The sequence below is a fragment of the Trichomycterus rosablanca genome, chromosome 2, assembly GCF_030014385.1.
Source record: "Trichomycterus rosablanca isolate fTriRos1 chromosome 2, fTriRos1.hap1, whole genome shotgun sequence".
Lineage (NCBI taxonomy): Eukaryota > Metazoa > Chordata > Actinopteri > Siluriformes > Trichomycteridae > Trichomycterus > Trichomycterus rosablanca.
In genome coordinates this window covers 52,435,002-52,455,655 of record NC_085989.1, presented here as the reverse complement: position 1 = coordinate 52,455,655, position 20,654 = coordinate 52,435,002, and the positions used below count along the sequence as shown (strand labels likewise).

At 41.3% G+C, this 20,654-nt stretch overlaps 1 protein-coding gene and 1 pseudogene across 1 annotated transcript; one reads left to right on the top strand and one right to left on the bottom strand.

Moving 5' to 3' along the window:
• The window catches only part of LOC134334881 (uncharacterized), a 169,036-nt pseudogene that overhangs the window by 124,836 nt on the left and 23,546 nt on the right, over positions 1–20,654 (top strand).
• Positions 9,538–14,641, bottom strand: LOC134334951 (protein NYNRIN-like). The gene is made up of 2 exons (XM_063017400.1): positions 14,546–14,641; positions 9,538–12,968 (listed from the first exon to the last, which is right to left on the bottom strand). The coding sequence occupies exons 1-2, from the start codon at positions 14,577–14,579 to the stop codon at positions 10,543–10,545; spliced, it is 2,460 nt and encodes an 819-aa protein (XP_062873470.1). The 5' UTR covers positions 14,580–14,641; the 3' UTR covers positions 9,538–10,542.

The following is a 20,654-nucleotide window of genomic DNA, read 5'->3' as shown; positions in this document are numbered from 1 at the left end:
TAAAAGATGAAGGATCTGAAGATGAAGATTTCTGCTGTAAGTACATATGGAACAATTTAGCACTTTTCCACCAGACAGTGTGGTACAGAACAGGATGGTCAGTACTGGGGTCAGTAATTAGTGGATAGTGGATCAGAATCTGTCCTGTATGGTTCTGTCCTGTGGAGAAGTGCTGCTTCACTTCAGTCTGGACTCAAGTTTTTAATGGAACTAAGATTTATTATATCATTAAAACAACAACAACAACAACACGCCTCCCTACACTAGTCCCAGTTGTTGAGCTTTCTTCACATGTTGATGTCATTTCAGGTGAAGTATCATTAATCCCTCTGGAACTCATCACCTCTGATAGACACCTCTCCTTAGTGTACCAATCACTTGGAGGTGTCCTGCCTCAGAAGAAGGAGGAACCTGAAGATGAAGATGATCTCAGTAAGAATGTTTCAAATCTTGAGCAATGAAACCTGTTTTATTTGTTAATGGTTCATCTGTCAGAATGTTTCTATCATCAGTAATGATAATAATAATAATGATATTTATAATATTAATAATATAATCCAATAAATAACTGAGGCGTGTAAAAGAGTGAATATGTTCTGTTGCTATATTGAAAGTAAAAGTGCTGAGGTTATTTCCTCTTTATCTCACTCTATACTCACTCAGTACCGTGTCTTTGCTCCTCTTCACTTTTAGCTTTGAAAATCATTTGATCTGCTCTGTGTTTATTGTGATGTTTGTAATTGATTGTGTTACAAGAGCAGCTTGTGTTTTTCTTCTTCAGGATTGAACAAGGATTTCTGCTGCTCCTCGAGTCCACGTTCCTGTACAACCCAAAATCATCTCCACAAACACATCAAGACCCCCCACAGTGTCAAATATGAGACCCTGGTGAAGATTAAGACTGAACATGAGGATCTGACGCCCACCAGAAGCTCCAGTGATCAGCAGACGTCCTCTGGTGCTGTCAGCATTAACAGCTCTCTCACCAGAGAACAGAACAGAAGGAACGTCTGCTCACAGTGTGGGAAGAGCTTTAGTTCTCCCAGTGCTCTTAAAATACACCAGCGCATTCACACTGGAGAGAAACCGTATCAGTGCTCACAGTGTGAAAAGAGTTTTAGTCAGCAGGGTGCTCTTAAAATACACCAGCACATTCACACTGGAGAGAAACCGTATCAGTGCTCACAGTGTGGGAAGAGCTTTAGTTCTCCCAGTGCTCTTAAACTACACCAGCGCATTCACACTGGAGAGAAACCGTATCACTGCGCACAGTGTGGGAAGAGCTTTAGTTATCCCAGTGCTCTTAAAATACACCAGCGCATTCACACTGGAGAGAAACCATATCAGTGCTCACAGTGTGGGAAGAGCTTTAGTTCTCCCAGTGTTCTTAAAATGCACCAGCGCATTCACACTGGAGAGAAACCGTATCAGTGCTCACAGTGTGGGAAGAGCTTTAGTTCTCCCACTGCTCTTAAACTACACCAGCGCATTCACACTGAAGAGAAACTGTATCAGTGCTCACAGTGTGGGAAGAGCTTTAGTTCTCCCAATGTTCTTAAAATGCACCAGCGCATTCACACTGGAGAGAAACCGTATCAGTGCTCACAGTGTGGGAAGAGCTTTAGTTCTCCCACTGCTCTTAAAGTACACCAGCGCATTCACACTGGAGAGAAACCGTATCAGTGCTCACAGTGTGGGAAGAGCTTTAGTTCTCCCACTGCTCTTAAAAAACACCAGCGCATTCACACTGGAGAGAAACCGTATCAGTGTTCACAGTGTGGGAAGAGTTTTAATCAACAAAGTGTTCTCAAAATTCACCAGCGCATTCACACTGGAGAGAAACCGCATCAGTGCTCACAGTGCGGGAAGAGTTTTAATCAACAAAGTGTTCTCAAAATACACCAGCGCATTCACACTGGAGAGAAACCGTATCAGTGCTCACAGTGTGGGAAGAGTTTTAATAACCAGGGTTATCTCAAAATACACCAGCGCATTCACACTGGAGAGAAACCGTATCAGTGCTCACAGAGTGGGAAGAGTTTTAGTAACCAGGGTCATCTCAAAAGACACCAGCGCATTCACACTGGAGAAAAACCGTATCAGTGCTCACAGTGTGGGAAGAGCTTTAATCGTCAAGGTAATCTAAAAATACACCAGCGCATTCACACTGGAGTGAAACCGTATCAGTGCTCACAGTGTGGGAAGAGCTTTAATCGTCAAGGTAATCTAAAAATACACCAGCGCATTCACACTGGAGAGAAACCGTATCAGTGCTTACAGTGTGGGAAGAGCTTTAGTTCTGTAAGAGCTCTCAAAATTCACCAGTGCATTCACACTGGAGAGAAACCATATCAGTGCTCACAGTGTGGGAAGAGTTTTAGTGACCAGCTTTCTCTCAAAAGACACCAGCGCATTCACACTGGAGAGAAACCATATCAGTGCTCACAGTGTGGGAAGAGTTTTAGTGACCAGGGTCATCTTAAAAGACACCAGCACATTCACACTGGAGAGAAACCGTATCAGTGTTCACAGTGTGGGAAGAGTTTTTATACACAGAGTAATCTTAAAAGACACCAGGACATTCACACTGGAGAGAAACCGTATCAGTGCTAATTGTGTGGAAAGAGTTTGAATTAACACCAGCACACTGACGTGTTTTACATGTTTTGCTCAAAATATCACCAGCATGTTCACACTCAGAGTCAGTCAGAGAGTCAGAGTCAGAGAGGTTTTATTGTCATTTCAGCTACATACAAGTACATATTGAAATGAAACAGCGTTCCTCTAGGATCACGGTGTAACACGGTACAAAAAGTGCAAGACAATACAAAACAGCGTAAATACAACAATAAATACAAAAAATTCTATAATAAATAAGTACAAAAGATATTCCTAATTATCCCTAATCTAAACAAGTAATTAGAAGACAGGACTAAAGACAAGTGTTAGTACATGATGGTGAATAGATGGTACAATGGTTTATGAGGTAGTGACATGTTGTACATTAGCAGCGTAAAATTGGCAATGCAGATAAGGTGCTTAAAAAGTAAATAAGGTGCAAAAATACAGGCAAGGTGCAGAAATTAAAAGAAAACTTGTGCAGTTCCAGGAGGTGTGCAAAAAATGCAAGTAACATAGTCAATACAGTTCAGTGTGTGGCAGCAGAAAAATTTCCGGAGGAAATTGTTACAGTACTGAGTTGAGGAGTCTGATTGCTTGTGGGATAAAACTGTTACACAGTCTGGTTGTGTTAGTCCGGATGCTGCGGTATCGTCTCCCAGACGGGAGCAGAGTAAAAAGTCCATGTGATGGATGGGTTGGATCGTCCACAATGCTGAGAGCTTTGCGGATGCAGCGGGTGTTAAAAATGTCCGTGAGAGATGGAAGAGCGACCCTGATGATCTTTTCAGCTGTCCTCACTACTCGCTGTAGAGTCCTGCGGTCTGACGTAGTACAATTTCCGAACCAGACAGTGATGCAGCCGCTCAGGATGCTCTCGATTGTTCCTCTGTAGAACGTGGTGAGAATGGGGGGTGGCAGATGAGCTTTCCTCAGTCTTCTCAAAAAGTAGAGACGCTGCTGGGCTTTCTTGGTGATGGAACTGGTGTTGAGGGTCCAGGTGAGATTCTCTTCCAGATGAACACCGAGAAATTTGGTGCTCTTGACGATCTCAACAGATGAGCCGTCGATGTGCAGTGGGGAGTGGTCCCTTAGTGTCTGTCTAAAGTCAATGACCATCTCTTAGGTTTTATCCACGTTCAGAGACAGGTTGTTGACTTGGCACCAGTCTGTTAGATGTTGTATCTCCTCTCTGTACGCTGACTCATCGTTGTTGCTGATGAGTCCCACCACAGTTGTGTCGTCTGCAAACTTAACGATGGAATTCGAGCTGTGCATTGCTGTACAGTCGTGCGTAAGCAGAGTAACCACTGAAGAGAAACCACAGAGGATACCAAGTTCTAAAGTGTTTGAGGTGTTATTGTGTTTGTAACTCTTTATTGTAGAGCTTGATGAAGGTTTTTTAAAGTAATTTTTTGCTCATGTGGTTCTATCAGCTATTGATGAATGATGGTTCTTGATGCAGTTCAGTCTGTGGGATCAGAGGTCACGGGTGTTCAGCTTCAGCTCACTTATTTCGTTTTATTACCTCAGTACAAGTTCTGAACTGCTCCGTCATAACGTTTAAAAATGTGTGTTCTTATATTTATACTGTCTGTATTGAAATAAACACTGTGCTTATTTTATTTCTTCTCTTCATTTTTTCTCAACTATTTGTTATTTTGGTTATTTGTATTTCTTCACAGCAAAGTTGCTACACCAATGTTTTGGTAGAAATACCTTCTAACAGAGACCCCCAGCATAGAAAGGAGAGTAGATCCTGTAGCTGTGAGCAGAGCTGTAACTAGACTGAACATTTTATTGAATAAGCTTTAATAAGTTGCATTACCATATTAAGTTACGTTATTTTTGGAGTTTTTAAACACCGTGTCCACTCACTGTCCACTCTATTAGACACTCCTACCTAGTTGGTCCACCTTGTAGATGTAAAGTCAGAGACGATCGCTCATCTATTGCTGCTGTTTGAGTCGGTCATCTTCAAGACCTTCATCAGTGGTCACAGGACGCTGCCCACGGGGCGCTGTTGGCTGGATATATTTGGTTGGTGGATGATTCTCAGTCCAGCAGTGACAGTGAGGTGTTTAAAAACTCCAGCAGCGCAACACACACTAACACACCACCACCATGTCAGTGTCACTGCAGTGCTGAGAATCATCCACCACCTAAATAATACCTGCTCTGTGGTGGTCCTGTGGGGGTCCCGACCATTAAAGAACAGTGTGAAAGGGCGAGTGTGGAAACAAGGAGGTGGTTTTAATGTTATGGCTGATCAGTGTGTATTACCCAGCATTCCCTCTTTCCTTCTTGATCTATCCTTGCACCCACCTTTTCTTCATTCCCTCCACAGCTCTTTCCATTCTTGATTTTCTAAATGAATAAAAATAAATAAATGAAATAAGGGTTTCAGCTGCCTGGTTTAAAGAGAGAGCCGTCCTGAACTCCTGCCCGACATTCTCAGAGTTCCCCACTGCACTCACAAACAGCAATAATTCAACTGTAAAATTCAACTTGAACGACCAGCAAATTTGTGTTTACAAGATGTGCTGCACATCATTGAGCTCTACCTGCTTCTGATGGTAAAAATGAAATTCATAAATCTACATTTGAAGCATGTAGCCAACATATCCGAAGCGGCTTACAATTATTACTGAACACTATTTGAGCAATTGATGGTTAGGGCCCCAACAAAGAAAAATTGCCAGTGGTGGGGCTTGACCCAGCAACCTTCGAAGCTACCACTGCCCTAAATCTAAATGAATGAACTGGATGTTATCCACCACTATGATTGTGTGTAAGATTTAAGCAGGTTAAAGTAGTTGCTGTAACAGTGAATGTGAAGCCTGAACCTGAAAGAACTGATGTTTTTTTGCTCAGTTCACTGTCAGTGATTAAAGCTCACACCCAACTGGTTGTTTAGTATGAGAGTGGTAACATGAAGAGAAGTGGCTATATAAGATTCCTTTATTGATCCCCATGGGGGAAATTTGAGTGACACAGCAGCTCCAGTACAGTGTAAGTACAGTAAGTAGAGTAAATAAAAATAGAATAAGAAAGAAAAAATAAGGAAAGAAATCTGCTATGCAATTACTATTATACATCAGTATGGCAATTACTACAATATAATACAAACACTATATATTCTAATACAGTGGTTCTCAAACTGTGGTACGCGTACCACTGGTGGTACGTGAAGCAACATGAGGTGGTACACCAGATAATCTCGGAAAAGTAATTACATGCAACGAAAAAATAAATAATTTAATAAAAAATGAATAAAAAAATCAGTATAAATCATTATAAATAAAAAGTTATCAGTAAAGTTATAAGTAAAGTTATCAGTAGCTCTCTCGCTTTTGTCAGAGCAGATCTGCGTTTAAAGCTCACTGATCTCGTTCCTGACATCACCAGGCTGCTCCGCTATACAGACGCTCCCCTCTCACTCATGCTCAGTGCTAACTGCAGATATACTAGTGATGGGTCGCTCACCAACGATCCGATTCTATTGAACGGATCTTTGAAATGAACAAAAGGAACCGAGTAATTTATTTCTGCACAGTTCTTATTGGCTGTAATCCACCCATTCAGCTTCCATCAGTAGAGGGAATTGATCGTAAGTTGTAATAAAAGCTGTTTATTGTCGATATTCAAATCCGAAACACTTTCAGTATCGCAGAGAGCGAAACACACACGCACACAAACACACACACACAGAGAGAGAGAGAGAGAGAGAGAGAGAGAGAGAGCTGGTAGTATAATGACAAATAATTGTGAAATAAAGATTTTTCTGAAACTTAATGAAATGCAACCACAGTACGTCTCTTCCCTGTAGTTTTGAAATTAAGCTTTCTAATTTAAGTGGTTTGAATTAGGCCTACATTTAATGCAAATTCAAATTTGATGTTAATATCGGGCGTGTCTTATAGTTTACCTAGTAGCGCGATGAGTCACTTTTTGAACGGCTCTTTGAAAGAAACCGAGCCAAAAGATCCGGCTCCCGTCGAGAAGCCATAATTCCCATCACACACACATATATATATACAGTATATATATATATATATATATATATATATATATATATATATATATATATATAATATAAACACACACACACACACCTAATTAATTTGTGCCATATGTGGTTCTGTGATGAGAAACATAGGTGGTACTTCTAATATATACATATGTGTAAATAATGTATGTTTTTCTTTTTTTTAGAAGTAAATACTAATCACTAAAATTTAAATTAAAAGTGTACAAAAAGAACTAAAGATAGAACAGAAAGAAAGAGCAAAAAAGCAAAGCATGTAGGAGCTGCTGCACCAGGCTGCTGATCCCTCCAGCGCCAATGTGTGAATCTATCTAGAAGTTGTGGTGCACTTTGCTGGTATGAAATCACAAGATTTTTATTAATGTGTTAATGTAACATGACAACAAAAGTGATTTAATTTAAATAAATGCAGTGTTGATATTACCCTGCCGTCCAGTATAGGCCAGAATGAACCTAAACGTAGATCTACCAGCTCTCTCTCAATTCAAACATGAAGAAGTGAATGATGAGGAGGAGGAAGAAGCTAACAGGTACTCAAGTGAATCATCTGTCAGTAAAATATTGATTGATAAAAACGATCTATAAACAAAGTTAAAGAGAATTGGTGTGTTTCTGTAACAGGTTGTAACGACAGCATGTAAACAAAGCTGTGAAATAAAAGAACTCAATATTTTATCTGCAAACCCAGTAAACAAAAATAAAATAACTTAATTCCTTTATCTAAAACTTAAATGAATCATTTAGCTGGATGGGTTCAAATCATTCGTGTGCGAAGCTAAGAAGCAGGTTGTGTTTAAATGAGAAAAGTTCAAGCTACTTAAATCCTCAAAGTGATAGTTTATTATGAACTGTCGTTTTATCATTAACTACAATGTAGTTAAAAATTAACACATTTTACTTTCAGATTTGCTTTAGCACAAACACATTGGCTTCTTCTTTTTCTCGTTTTCAATCGAGTGGGTTGATCTACAATGTTTAGGTTTATTCTCGACCCTGCTGGACGGCAGTGTAACATCACCACCACATTCATTAAGTCTTTCATGCCTGTAACATCTGACTGTAGAGTGACAGTTTTAGGCAGAGCGCATGTGCTGTGTTTTTTTTTAGCAAGTGTTAAAAAAACTTAACTTAACTTAACTTGTTACACAAAAAAATCAATGATCTAACTATTCCCCTTGCTCCAGTGGTACCGGATGTAGTCACAGTACCTACAGTAGTGTTCAAAAAAATAGCAGTGATTTTAAAAAAGCGAATAAGGCACAAAATCATTATAATAACTTTTATTTCCAGAAATGCAAATGCACTGAAAATACTACACTTTCAATTCTAAATCAAAACATTAACAAAATTTAGGCAGTTTGTGTTCATCCTTTAAGAAAATTAAGAAAAATAAATATTAGGCTGTTCAAATAAATAGCAGTGCCAGCATTTTTCTTTAAAAACTCAAAACGTATGTATAAATTGAAAATAATGTTTGAGGTTTTACTTTACTTTAAATTACTGAACTAATATTTAGTGACATAACAATTGTTTCCGAGATCTGTGTTGCATGTGTTGAGTGAACCAACTTCTGGCACCCCTGAACAGGTATTCCAGTCCAGGATGATTAGACAGCATTCCACAGTTCTTCTGCAATTTTGGGTTTTGCCTCAAAAACACGTTTCAGACATCAGCCCACAAGTTCTCTATGGGATTGAAGTCAGGGGATTGGGCTGGCCACTCTATTACCTCAGTCTTGTTTGTCTGTAACCAAGATGTTTTGGGCCGTTGTCATGATGAAACACCCATTTTAAGGACATTTCTTCTTCAACATAGGGAAACATGATCTCCTCAAGTATTCTGATATATTTAAACTGATCCATGATCCCTCGTATGCGATAAATAGGCGTAACAACATGGTATGAGAAACATCCCCATATCATCATTTTGTACCACCATGCTTTACTGTCTTCACAGTGAACTTTGGCTTGAATTCAGTGCTCAGGGGTCATTTGACATACTGTCTATGTCCACTAGACCCCAAAAGAACAATTTTGCTTTCACCAGTCCACAAAATGTTGAGCCATTTCTATTTGGGCCAGTCAATGAGGATTTGTTTCTGCCGATGGTAAGCCCATTGCTAATTCACAGTTAGTTTCTGACCTCATTCAGGCCTGTACTCTGCCTTCATTTTTAGCTATTGTCAAAGTCAAGGGCCATGACCCGTCCGATTCTGAAATCGCCAAAGGCAATGCTCTAGCTGATGCTACTGCAAAAAAGGCTGCTTAGGATCTACTGATTACAGACAATCTCTCCTTTCCTTCTGCTGATACGTTTACCCCTGTGGAGCATTCGCTTTTAACACACTTTTTGGATATTTCCTACCTGCAAGCACACCCTACACAAGATGATTTACACTTTTGGGCTAAACATAACTGTTCTCCCGGTTCTGATGGCATTATTCGTGATTCTACCTCGCGTATTGCATTACCTTCCTCTGTTATTCCATTCCTCGTGCGACACTTTCATGGTGTGTCTCACGTGTCAAAGAGGGGTGTAGTAGGGCTAATTGAACAGCAGTTTTGTATTCAGAAAGTGAGTTCATCCACATCTTTGCTTCTAAGTTCATGTCTTACCTGTGCAAGAGTAAACAATACGACTACAGGCAGTAAACATGATTCTTTACCTTTACCAGAAGAGCCTTTTATACACTTGCAAATTGACTTTACACATATGCCATTGTGTGGACGATTTAAGTATTTACTTGTCATTGTGGATAGATTTTCCAAATGGGTTGAAGCCTTTCCCACGGCTACAGAAAAAGCTGAGACTGTTGTGTGTGGTGACAGAATTCCAAAATTACACTATAATAAGACACTTAGAGTCAGAGCTGAAGTTAGTAAGAAGATGATAGTTTATTCTCTGCAGAGGATCCAAACAGTCAGCAAAGCGTATGCAGGCTGAAGGACAAATTTTCATTCTTTGTAATGCTTTTTATAGATAGAGGTTCAACCCATATAGATAAGAGCAATGATGTTGTTAAACTGTTAACTTGCTATCAAACAGAAGTGGAATATTCTGTTCTAGTACATCGTGTTCATTTCACATATTCAGTAGCTTAAACAGTATAAACAAACTTATTCAAGGTTCGAGTTTCAGTGACAAACAACTTAATTTTTTCTTCCACGACAACTCCTCCCCATGTCACTTGGACACTCGAAACCTTCTACATTCTGAGGAAAAAAGAATAAAAATAAAAAAATAAAATAAAAAATAAGTAAAAAATAAAAAATATAATCAGGTAAATAAATGAGATTAGCATAATGGTGGAGTGTCAGAGCGAAAAACCCAACTGGCAGTCAAAAACTTTCAAAAGATACGTTCTTTTACCAACTAGAAGGGAAAATTCTCTCACGGTCCATCTGCCTATGCGACCACTTAAGGTACTCCACCGAATACTACATAGGATAAACAAACACATTAGAAACAAACGTAAAATAGGAAAAATTCACATGAATACAGAACACAGAGAAGTACATCCATCATTACATGTTTATCACTTTCTGCAATGACTTCATTTACTCTGTATACTATTTTCACCTTAGGTTTCACCGTATTGAATTATTTGTTTGTTGTACTTCCATATCACCAAATTCCTTTAACGTGATCTTTTCCCATCCAGGTGGAGTTCTCCCTCACTCTGAAGTTGGCATATTGCCAAAATATGTTAGTCTTTGGATCTCTAAGTCCAGTGTTTATCTCTGGCTTTTCTTGTGTGCAGATCCATACCGCTGTCCAGATAGATGCAGCCATCATGATGAAAGCGACTGCAAATGCAAGTCCCTTACAGAGTTTGAAACAGTTGCCCGTTTCCTTCATCATGGTGAAATGTGAGGTTACTCTGGAGTAGGAGCCTTTTTGCAATGTGAGATGTGGATCCAGGTGTCCCTCTCAGCAATCTTTACTGCAGTGTGAGTAACCAACAACACCTGGAATGGTCCTTGCCAGCGATCAGCTTTCCAGTTAGCCCTCTTGTAGACCTTAGTCAGGATCCAGTCTCCTGGTTGTACAGTGTGTCCCGTCACTGCCGGACTAGGTAAAGACTCCTTCACCCTCCTGTGCACATCAGACAACACAGAACACAGCGTTGCACAATATCTTTGCATGTGATCGTCTTCTAGGGCTAATGTGTCCCTTTTGGGAGCACATCCCGTGTTTGGTGGCCGTCCGAACATTATTTCAAACGGCGAGAGTTTTGTTCTTGATGACACTCTCTGTCTCAAACTCATACAGACTAATGGAAGGGCCTCAACCCAATTTAACCCTGTCTCCTGACAGACCTTCATCAATTTTTGTTTAATTGTGCCATTTGTTCTCTCTACCAAACCTGCGCTCTGTGGATGATAGGCGCAGTGTTTGTGCAATGGCATGCCAATCACATCACTAATGTGTGTCAGGATTTTTCCCACAAAGGAGGGTCCATTGTCCGAGGATATTTTCCTAGGAATACCAAATCTAGGAATAATCTCTCTCATCAGGATTTTTGCTACCGTTAGTGTGTCCTGATGAGTTGTTGGGTACGCTTCCACCCATTTGGAGAACATGTCAACGATCACAAGCACATACTTCTTTTTCTGACATGGTGTCAATTCAATGAAATCCATTTGTAAGTGATCAAATGGCATATCAGGTTCTGGATGTCCGTGTGTGTGGGTTTTTTGAACTGCACCTGCTGAATTTACCTTCAGGCAGGTTAAACACTTTTTTGAAAAAGTTTGTGAGTAATTTGAGAAGCCTTTAACAAACCACTGTTGTTTAACTGCATCTACCATCCCTCCCCTCGAACAATGGTCCACACCATGGGCCATTTTCGCAAAATAAGGAAAGTAATAGGAAGGTAGACATGGTTTGTTATCAGGGCCTTTCCACATCTTCCCATTAAACGTACACCCCGAACTACGCCAGGCTTTTACATCCTTGGCTGTTCTAGCCTGTTGAATCTCATCAACAGTCACGTCCTGAGGTTCAATTACTGTTGCTTGTATTGAAAAGTAAGTCGGGTCTCTAGCAGCTTTTTTTGCTGCTGCATCAGCTCGTGCATTGCCCTGTGCTTCAGGGGACGAGCCGTTTGTGTGTGCACGAACATGTACCACTGCAACTTGTTTAGGTAGTAAAACGGCATCCAGAAGAGCTGACACAAGAGTGTGGTGTGCAATCGCCTTACCTGATGACGTTAGGAAGTTTCTTTGCTTCCACAATGTCCCAAAGCTGTGAACAACCCCAAAACTGTACCTGGAGTCTGTGTAAATGGTTACGGTATGGCCTGCTGCAAATTTACACGCCTCCGTGAGAGCTACAAGCTCAGCTGCTTGTGCAGAGTAAGAAGAAGGCAGGCTACCTGTAATCAAAGAGTCAGTCAAAGTGACAACAGCAAAACCAGTTTTAGTCACGCCCATGGGATCCTTGTAGCTAGATCCATCAACATACAGGATTAAATCAGCATTATCGAGGGGCACATCTTTTAAATCAGGCCTAGGTGAACAGACAAGATCCAATGTGTGCAGACAGTCATGGGGTTCTCCTTCCTGTTCTGTGGGAAGGAGAGTAGCTGGGTTCAGTACAGTGCATCGTTTTACTGTCACATTTGGCATTTCTGTCAGAAGTGTGTGATAACGCAGCCATCTCGCTGCACTAAGATGAGATGTCTGTTTTTCTAACAGAATCATAGATACTGCGTGTGGAACATGAAGGGTAATGTCAGCATAACCCACTATCTCTCTAGAAGATATGATAGCCTTTTCAGCTGCTGCTACAGCGCGTAAACAATATGGGTAGCCTTGAGCCACTGTGTCGAGTTTACCACTAAAATAAGCCACAGGCCTCAGTTTGTTTCCATGTTCCTGTAACAGAACAGAAGTCATATATCCTTGTTTTTCGTCCACAAATTGTTCAAACCGTTTCTCAGGGTTTGGCAAAGCCAGGACAGGAGAGTTTTGTAGAGCTATTTTTAGATTTACAAACGACTCCTCCCCTTCGGGAGTCCACTGGACTTTAGAAGAAGCCACTAAATTCTTTTTGTGTGCCATATCATGCAGCGGTGAAGACACCTGAGCATAATGTGGCATCCACATTCTACAGTATCCTGTCATACCGAGAAATGAAAGTAATTGCTTCTTTGTGGTTGGTCTTGGAATGTGTACAATAGCAGAAATTCTCTTTGCACTTAAAGACTTCCCTTTTTCTGACAGAGTGTGACCCAAGTATGTGACTGTTGATTGCACAAGCTGCATCTTGTCTTTGTCCACTCTGTGTCCATTCTGTGCTAAAAAATGAAGCAAAGAGATAGTATCAGTCACACAGGTATCATAATCAGGCGAACAGATCAATAGATCATCAACATATTGTAGAAGAACGCTGCAGCCTGAAAAAGAAAACTTAGACAGGTTATCCTTCAGTGCAGCATTGAAGAACGATGGGGACTCAGCATACCCCTGTGGAACACGAGTAAACGTATATAGTTTCCCATGAAAAGAAAAAGCAAACCAAAATTGAGAGTCTTTGTGCACTTTCAGACTGAAAAACGCGTTTGCAAGATCGATCACAGAAAACCATTTTGAGGTTTCAGGGACTTGACTCAAAATGGTGTGTGGATTTGGAACTTCTGGTGCTCGAGCATGAATGGCCTTGTTTACTGCTTGCAAGTCTTGCACAAATCTCCACTGAGCAGGTTTACCCAGGATAGTGGCTTTTTTTACTGGCCAGATAGGAGAGCGACAAGGTGAGTCCGGACATTCTACTATAATCCCTCTCTCCAACAAACTGTTGAAGACAGGGGTTATACCTTCAAGGGCCTCTTTCTTTAGAGGATATTGGACAGTGCATGGTCTGTAATCACCTTTGGGTGATATGACTAACTCGGGTGCACCCTTCATGAGACCTACGTCATATTTATCTTTTGACCACAGCCATGGTTCGATTGAATCCAAGAAATCAGCTTGATTTACTAAATTTACATGCTGTGACAAAAGAGAAACCTCAGCCTGTGCTGAGAAATTTTGATCTACAAGCACTTTGTGTACTTTAGAGCTTTCTGAATATTCCCAGTTATCAAATTCACAAGGCTGCCAATCAGAAATTTTTAGGCAGCATAAAATAAATTTAGACATGTCTTTCCACTGTGTATGTTTTTCCTTTGCTAGAGAAATGTAAGGCACATCCCCTTTGAACCAATTATTCTGATCAGGCGCTAGATATACTGTACAGCCGGCCCACTGTTCACCCACGAACAGTGTTTTTACAGAGATTGACTCACTATCTCTGTTTTGAAACAAACACATTTGTTCCATATCAACAGGAAAAGGTTCAACACCCACAGTACAGTGCAGATCATTCACATCCTTAACAATGTCATAATTTGACTTTAATTCACACAGAATGGATAACCAGAAATTTGAGATTTGAGAAATTCTAAACACCATCCCATCCAGACGCGTGTAGAACTGGAAGGGATTTGGGGTAAATTTAGCGTGGTTATATCAATTCCCTTTGTCGTACAAGATAATTTTAACCCTAACTTACACATTAGGTCCCTAGCCAAGAGATTTACAGGACAGGTTGGCGATAGCAGGAAGGCATGTTGTAGAGTCGTGTTACTATCAGCATGGTAACACAATAGCTCGTCAGTGTAAGATTCACTCAAAGGAACCCCACCCGCTCCTACTACAAATGTTTTTCTTCCTGATAATCGCGGCTCAGACTGTAGAGCTCCCGTTTTTAACACAGAAATAGTAGCACCACTGTCTACTAGAAATGGGACAATCTGATCTGCAATTCTTAACTCGAGTGTGGGCAAAGCAGAGGGTTTTGTCAGTATCATTTGATAATTTAGAACAGTCTTACCGGATTCTTGGTGTCTGGTGGATGTGATGTTCATTCCCTGTACCCCTCATTCCACCTCCTCCTCCTCAAATTGTTCGTCTCGGACATTGTCCTTTTTAGGGCAGTTTCTAGCAATGTGCCCAAGTTGGTTGCAGTTGTAACACTTGTACTTTGAGAAATCCTTTTCGCCATCTGGACCTGACTTTCCTTTTCCTTTTTGTTTTCCCTTTCCTCGACCTCGACCTCGTCCACGTCCGAAAGCACCTTTTGCAGCTTCTAAAACTGCGCATTGAAGCTGATGCTCTTTTCTTTCTCTGTCTTCCTTACTTCTCTGTTTCTTTTCGTTCAGTCTCTTTTCAACATGTACCGCAAATGCCAAGATTGTTTGGAGTCTTCCAGTGTCTGCTTCTACACAGTCGTCTCTCACTTTCTTCTGAATCTCAATTCTCAGACCGCTCAGGAATCGTTCCTTCAAGTGGCTTTCCCAGGCTGAGAGGACTAGACCAGGATAATCCTCTGGTTTGTCAATCCCGCAATGAGCTTCATGCACAGCCTCCAGTCTGTGGAGAAAATCGTTGACATGCTCCCCTTCCATCTGTCTGGTTTGAGACAGTTTTGTGAGATCCAGTCTAACTGGAAATCCTTTTTCGATTCTGTTGCACAGGTTTGTGTACTCAGTCTGAAATCTGCCTCCCACTGTGGCATCATAAAAGATATCAGATATAAGAGGTAGTGATCCTTGGACTTTTGTCCAGTCCAGCTTGAGTTTGCATGCACATGCTCTTGCCAGTTCATTGATGGATGGCTTCCAACCCTCAACAAACAGTCTCAGTTTTCCCACAAACTTTGGTCCTCCCTCAGAAATGGGTGGAAGATCTTCACACACAGTTCTGATATCATCCATAGTCCATGGTCTGAAAACATAATCCGGACCACTGGGTCCCATGACCTGAATGTTGGGCATCTGGAAAGGGTCGTGCCTGTTTTCGTCGTAGGAAGGTGCCGACGGCAGCTCTCTCGTTGCTGCTTCTTCAGGAAGCCTATCTTTATTCTGTTTATTTTCCAGCCTAGCGAGTTCCTGTTTCAAGTGCTTCTCCTTCTCTTTCATCTTTCTCAATTCGCTTTCCGTCCTTTTGCGTTTCCGTGTCTGCATCTGGGGCGAATCAGTTTCCCCTCCTGCGCTTCTTTCTCGTTCCACATTGTCTATTCCTTCCTCTTCGTCCACATCGTCCTCTGCTCCTCCCGGTCCGTAGTGAACAGGAGGTGGTGGAGGAGGAAACGGAATGAAGTCATCAAGGGAATCCTTCTGTAAATTCAGAAACTGACCACAGGTTACTGTTTTCCTTCTAGTGTGTGTGTTTTTTCTTGCCTGTTCTTTCTTATCTAACTCTTTTTGTGCTTCCTGTCTCCACTTTCCATAGGCGTGCCAACTCGGCTTCCATGGAAAGTTTTCAGGCTGTTTCTTAAGTTTCTTATTTTTACAGTACTCTATGGCTTTATCATAGGCATCTTGTTGTAATTGCAATTGTTTTTTAAACTGAACTAGTTCATCCACATTTAATGTCCCCCCCGGGGGAAAATGGCAGAATTTGACCCACTCATTTATTTGAACGCAGCTATCTGGTTCCCTTTGTTTCATATTATCTATTAATTTACCATAAGGTGGAATGCTGCAATGCACTATGGGAAGTGGAAAAGGTTTCCCTTTACCCCCTTTTGAATTTCCTTGACCCATCTTTAACGTTTTTCCCGGAACGACCGAGTAAATTTAGGAGTGACCTAAATTTAGCCTAAGTACCCTTCACACGTTAGTACTTACAATAAACTATCAATATCAGACCAAGATCAGCTCACCGTTTTGGAGTTTGCAGAAGTCACACCATAGATTCTTTTCTGGATTCCAGCATGCCGAGGTGGGAGTCCTCCTTTGTTCCTTTGCTCAAACTGGTGAGGCCAGGTGGGAAGAAGGGGTGATCAGTCCCTCAGTCCCCAGAGATGTCCCTCCACGACAGTGTGGAACCCTGCTCGCAGCGCCAAATTGTGGTGACAGAATTCCAAAATTACACTATAATAAGACACTTAGAGTCAGAGCTGAAGTTAGTAAGAAGATGATAGTTTATTCTCTGCAGAGGATCCAAACAGTCAGCAAAGCGTATGCAGGCTGAAGGACAAATTTTCATTCTTTGTAATGCTTTTTATAGATAGAGGTTCAACCCATATAGATAAGAGCAATGATGTTGTTAAACTGTTAACTTGCTATCAAACAGAAGTGGAATATTCTGTTCTAGTACATCGTGTTCATTTCACATATTCAGTAGCTTAAACAGTATAAACAAACTTATTCAAGGTTCGAGTTTCAGTGACAAACAACTTAATTTTTTCTTCCACGACATTGTGAACATATTATCACAGGAAATCTTCCCTAGATATGGACTTCCTATGTGTACTGACAGTGACCAGGGTACTCCATTTACTTCTAGGGTTACTCAGAAGTTATGTAAATACAGTGGGGCCAAAAAGTATTTAGTCAGTCACTGATTGTGCAAGTTCTCCTACTTAGAAAGATGAGAGAGGTCTGTAATTTTCATCATAGGTACACTTCAACTATGAGAGACAAAATGAGGAAAAAAATCCAGGAAATCACATTGTAGGATTTTTAAAGAATTTATTTGTAAATTATGGTGGAAAATAAGTATTTGGTCAAAAACAAACAAGCAAGATTTCTGGCTCTCACAGACCTGTAACGTCTTCTTTAAGAAGCTCTTCTGTCCTCCACTCGTTACCTGTATTAATGGCACCTGTTTTACCTCGTTATCTGTATAAAAGACTCAAACAGTCAACCATGGCCAAGACCAAAGAGCTGTCGAAGGACACCAGGAAGAAAATTGTAGACCTGCACCAGGCTGGGAAGAGTGAATCTACAATAGGCAAGCAGGTTGGTGTGAATAAATCAACTGTGGGAACAATTGTAAGAAAATGGAAGACATACAAGACCATTGATAATCTCCCTCGATCCCGTGGGGTCAAAATTATCATGAGAACGGTGAGCAAAAATCCCAGAACTACACGGAGGGACCTGATGAATGACCTGCAGAGAGCTGGGACCAAAGTAACAAAGGCTACCATCAGTAACACACTACGCCGAAAGGGACTCAAATCCTGCAGTGCCAGGCGTGTCCCCCTGCTTAAGCCAGTACATGTCCAGGCCCGTCTGCAGTTTGCCAGAGAGCATATGGATGATCCAGAAGAGGATTGGGAGAATATCATGTGGTCAGATGAAACCAAAATGGAACTTTTTGGTAAAAACTCAACTCGTCGTGTTTGGAGGAAGAAGAAGAACCCAAGAACACCATACCTACTGTGAAGCATGGGGGTGGAAACATCATGCTTTGGGGCTGTTTTTCTGCAAAGGGGAAGGACGACTGATCCGTGTTAAGGGAAGTATGAACGGGGCCATGTATCGTGAGATTTTAAGCCAAAACCTCCTTCCATCAGTGAGAGCATTGAAGATGGAACGTGGCTGGGTCTTCCAGCATGACAATGATCCCAAACACACCGCTCGGGCAACGAAGGAGTGGCTCCGTAAAAAGCATTTCAAGGTCCTGGAGTGGCCTAGCCAGTCTCCAGACCTCAACCCCATAGAACATTTGTGGAGTCCGTGTTGCCCAGCGACAGCCCCAAAACATCACTGCTCTAGAGGAGATCTGCATGGAGGAATGGGCCAAAATATCAGCTACAGTGTGTGCAAACCTGGTTAAGACTTACAGGAAACGTTTCACCTCTGTCATTGCCAAAAAAGGTTATGTTACAAAGTATTGAGTTGAACTTTTGTTATTGACTCATTTACAAATAAATTCTTTAAAATTCCTACAATGTGATTTCCTGTTTTTTTTTTTCTCATTTTGTCTCTCATAGTTGAAGTGTACCTATGATGAAAATTACAGACCTCTCTCATCTTTCTAAGTAGGAGAACTTGCACAATCACTGGCTGACTAAATACTTTTTGGCTCCACTGTATATATATATATATATATATATATATATATATATATATATATATATATATATATATATATATATATAGATTTTTTAACCCTATATGCTCCCCTAAAGTCACCTTAGCAACCTTGGTTTTAATAACTTTTGTTATTATCATCCCTGCTTTTTGGATAAGCAAAGGAGAGTTTCACCCCTCTTTTTGTGTTAATGAAACCATGGGTAATGATTCCTTTAGAGCTTGTTTAAAAAGCCCACGTTTTAAAAGATCTCTTGAAAATTTTCCAAATTTAGCACGATGCAAGGGTAACACTGCATGTGCTCTCTCCTTACAAGTTCATCACTTCTCCCACATTAATACCTCATGCCTGGTTTGTCATGCTATTTCCCAAGATTGGGAAGCTGTTCCTTTAAACTCATCTTTTCTAAGACAGTACCAATCACAGTCTCACACTTGTTTGGTACCTCCAGAGGTCTCTTTTCTACTGAACCTAAATAGTGCTTCATTTACTACTGACTTTTCTGTTTTTAGTAACACTCTGAATGATTGCACTAATCCTTTCACCCCTGACACTTTTACTGGGCTTTTTCATGTAAGACCAGTTCAAGGATCAGTGTGCCTGTGTGCTCGACCAGGTATAGTTACTATTAATGGCACAAAATATAAACGTCGCCCTATAGGCCACACCTCGTGTGCAGTGAATGTTACAATCTCAGGTACCGGGTGGGCCTGGATAACTGTCACAAAGTACTCACAACCAGTTGTTAGAATCAGGTGCAGGTTTATTAAGGGCAAACACAGGGTCAGAATCAGCAAACAGTCCAGGGTCATACACGGGTAATCCAAATATTAAACAAATCCAAAGGGCTCAAGAGAATACTCACTGTCAGTAATCAGAATAACTAAGGTCATACACAAAATTCGGATATACAAGAAAACGCTTAGAAATGCAGATAATATCAAACAAGACTTCGCAACTAGTGTTGTTACATGTGGGGTATTTATACCCTCACAAAAATGGCCGCAAAACAGGAAGTGGCTGCACTTAGAATTCAGGAGACAGTGGCCTCTGGTGGTGAGGAGGAGCAGCCACAGCCGGTGTAACAGAACCCCCCTCCTGACGGGCGGCTCCCGACGCCGATGACCTTTTTCTCCTGGGGCGTCCTCTGGGTCTAGGGGCTGGACGATCTGGAAAGTCCCTGTGAAAGTCTGCTATGAGTGAGGGGTCTAGGATATCACTTGCTGGAACCCAAGATCGTTCTTCTGGTCCGTAGCGCTCCCAGTCAACCAGGTAGAACAATCCATCAGTACGGCGTCTCGAATCCAATAGCCGGCTTACACTGTAGGCAGGGGAACCGTCCACGTCAAGCGGAGGAGGGGGTTCTGTCACAGCCGACTGCCTGTGGGAGGAGGAAGAATATACTGGTTTAAGTAATGATACATGAAATGTTGGGGCTATGCGATAAGAGGTAGGTAATTCCAATCTATATGACACTGGGGTAATTCGTTTCAATACCTTAAAAGGCCCCACAAATTTGGGGTTCAGTTTCTTACAAGGTAGTTCGAACTTTAGATCCCTTGTGGATAGCCATACCTTCTGTCCTGGTCTGAAGGATGGCACATCCCGTCTATGACGGTCTGCCTGTACCTTTTGTTTCCGAATCGCCCTTTGTTGCCTCCTCCCAAGTCTGCCCACTCCTCCTCATTCATTCGCCCACTGCTGGGACAGTTGAAGGTTCTCCTGACCAGGGGAAGAGTGGTGGTTGATAGCCTAAAACACACTGGAATGGGGTTATCCCCGTAGATGAGCTTCGCAGTGAATTTTGTGCATATTCTACCCACGGCAAAAATCGAGCCCAATCCTGCTGTGAACGTGAACAGTACGACCTAAAAAACCTACCTATTTCTGCATTTAACCGCTCTGTTTGACTGTTGGTTTGTGGATGGTACCCTGAAGTAAGGCTAACATTAATATTCAGCAACTTACAAAACTTTTTCCAGACCTGGGACGTAAACTGAGGTCCCCGATCAGATACTATGTCTTCTGGAATCCCATAAAACCTGAAAACATTGTTAAACAAAGCTTCTGCTGTCTCTAGAGCAGAAGGTAATTTTTTCATGGGGATAAGTCTA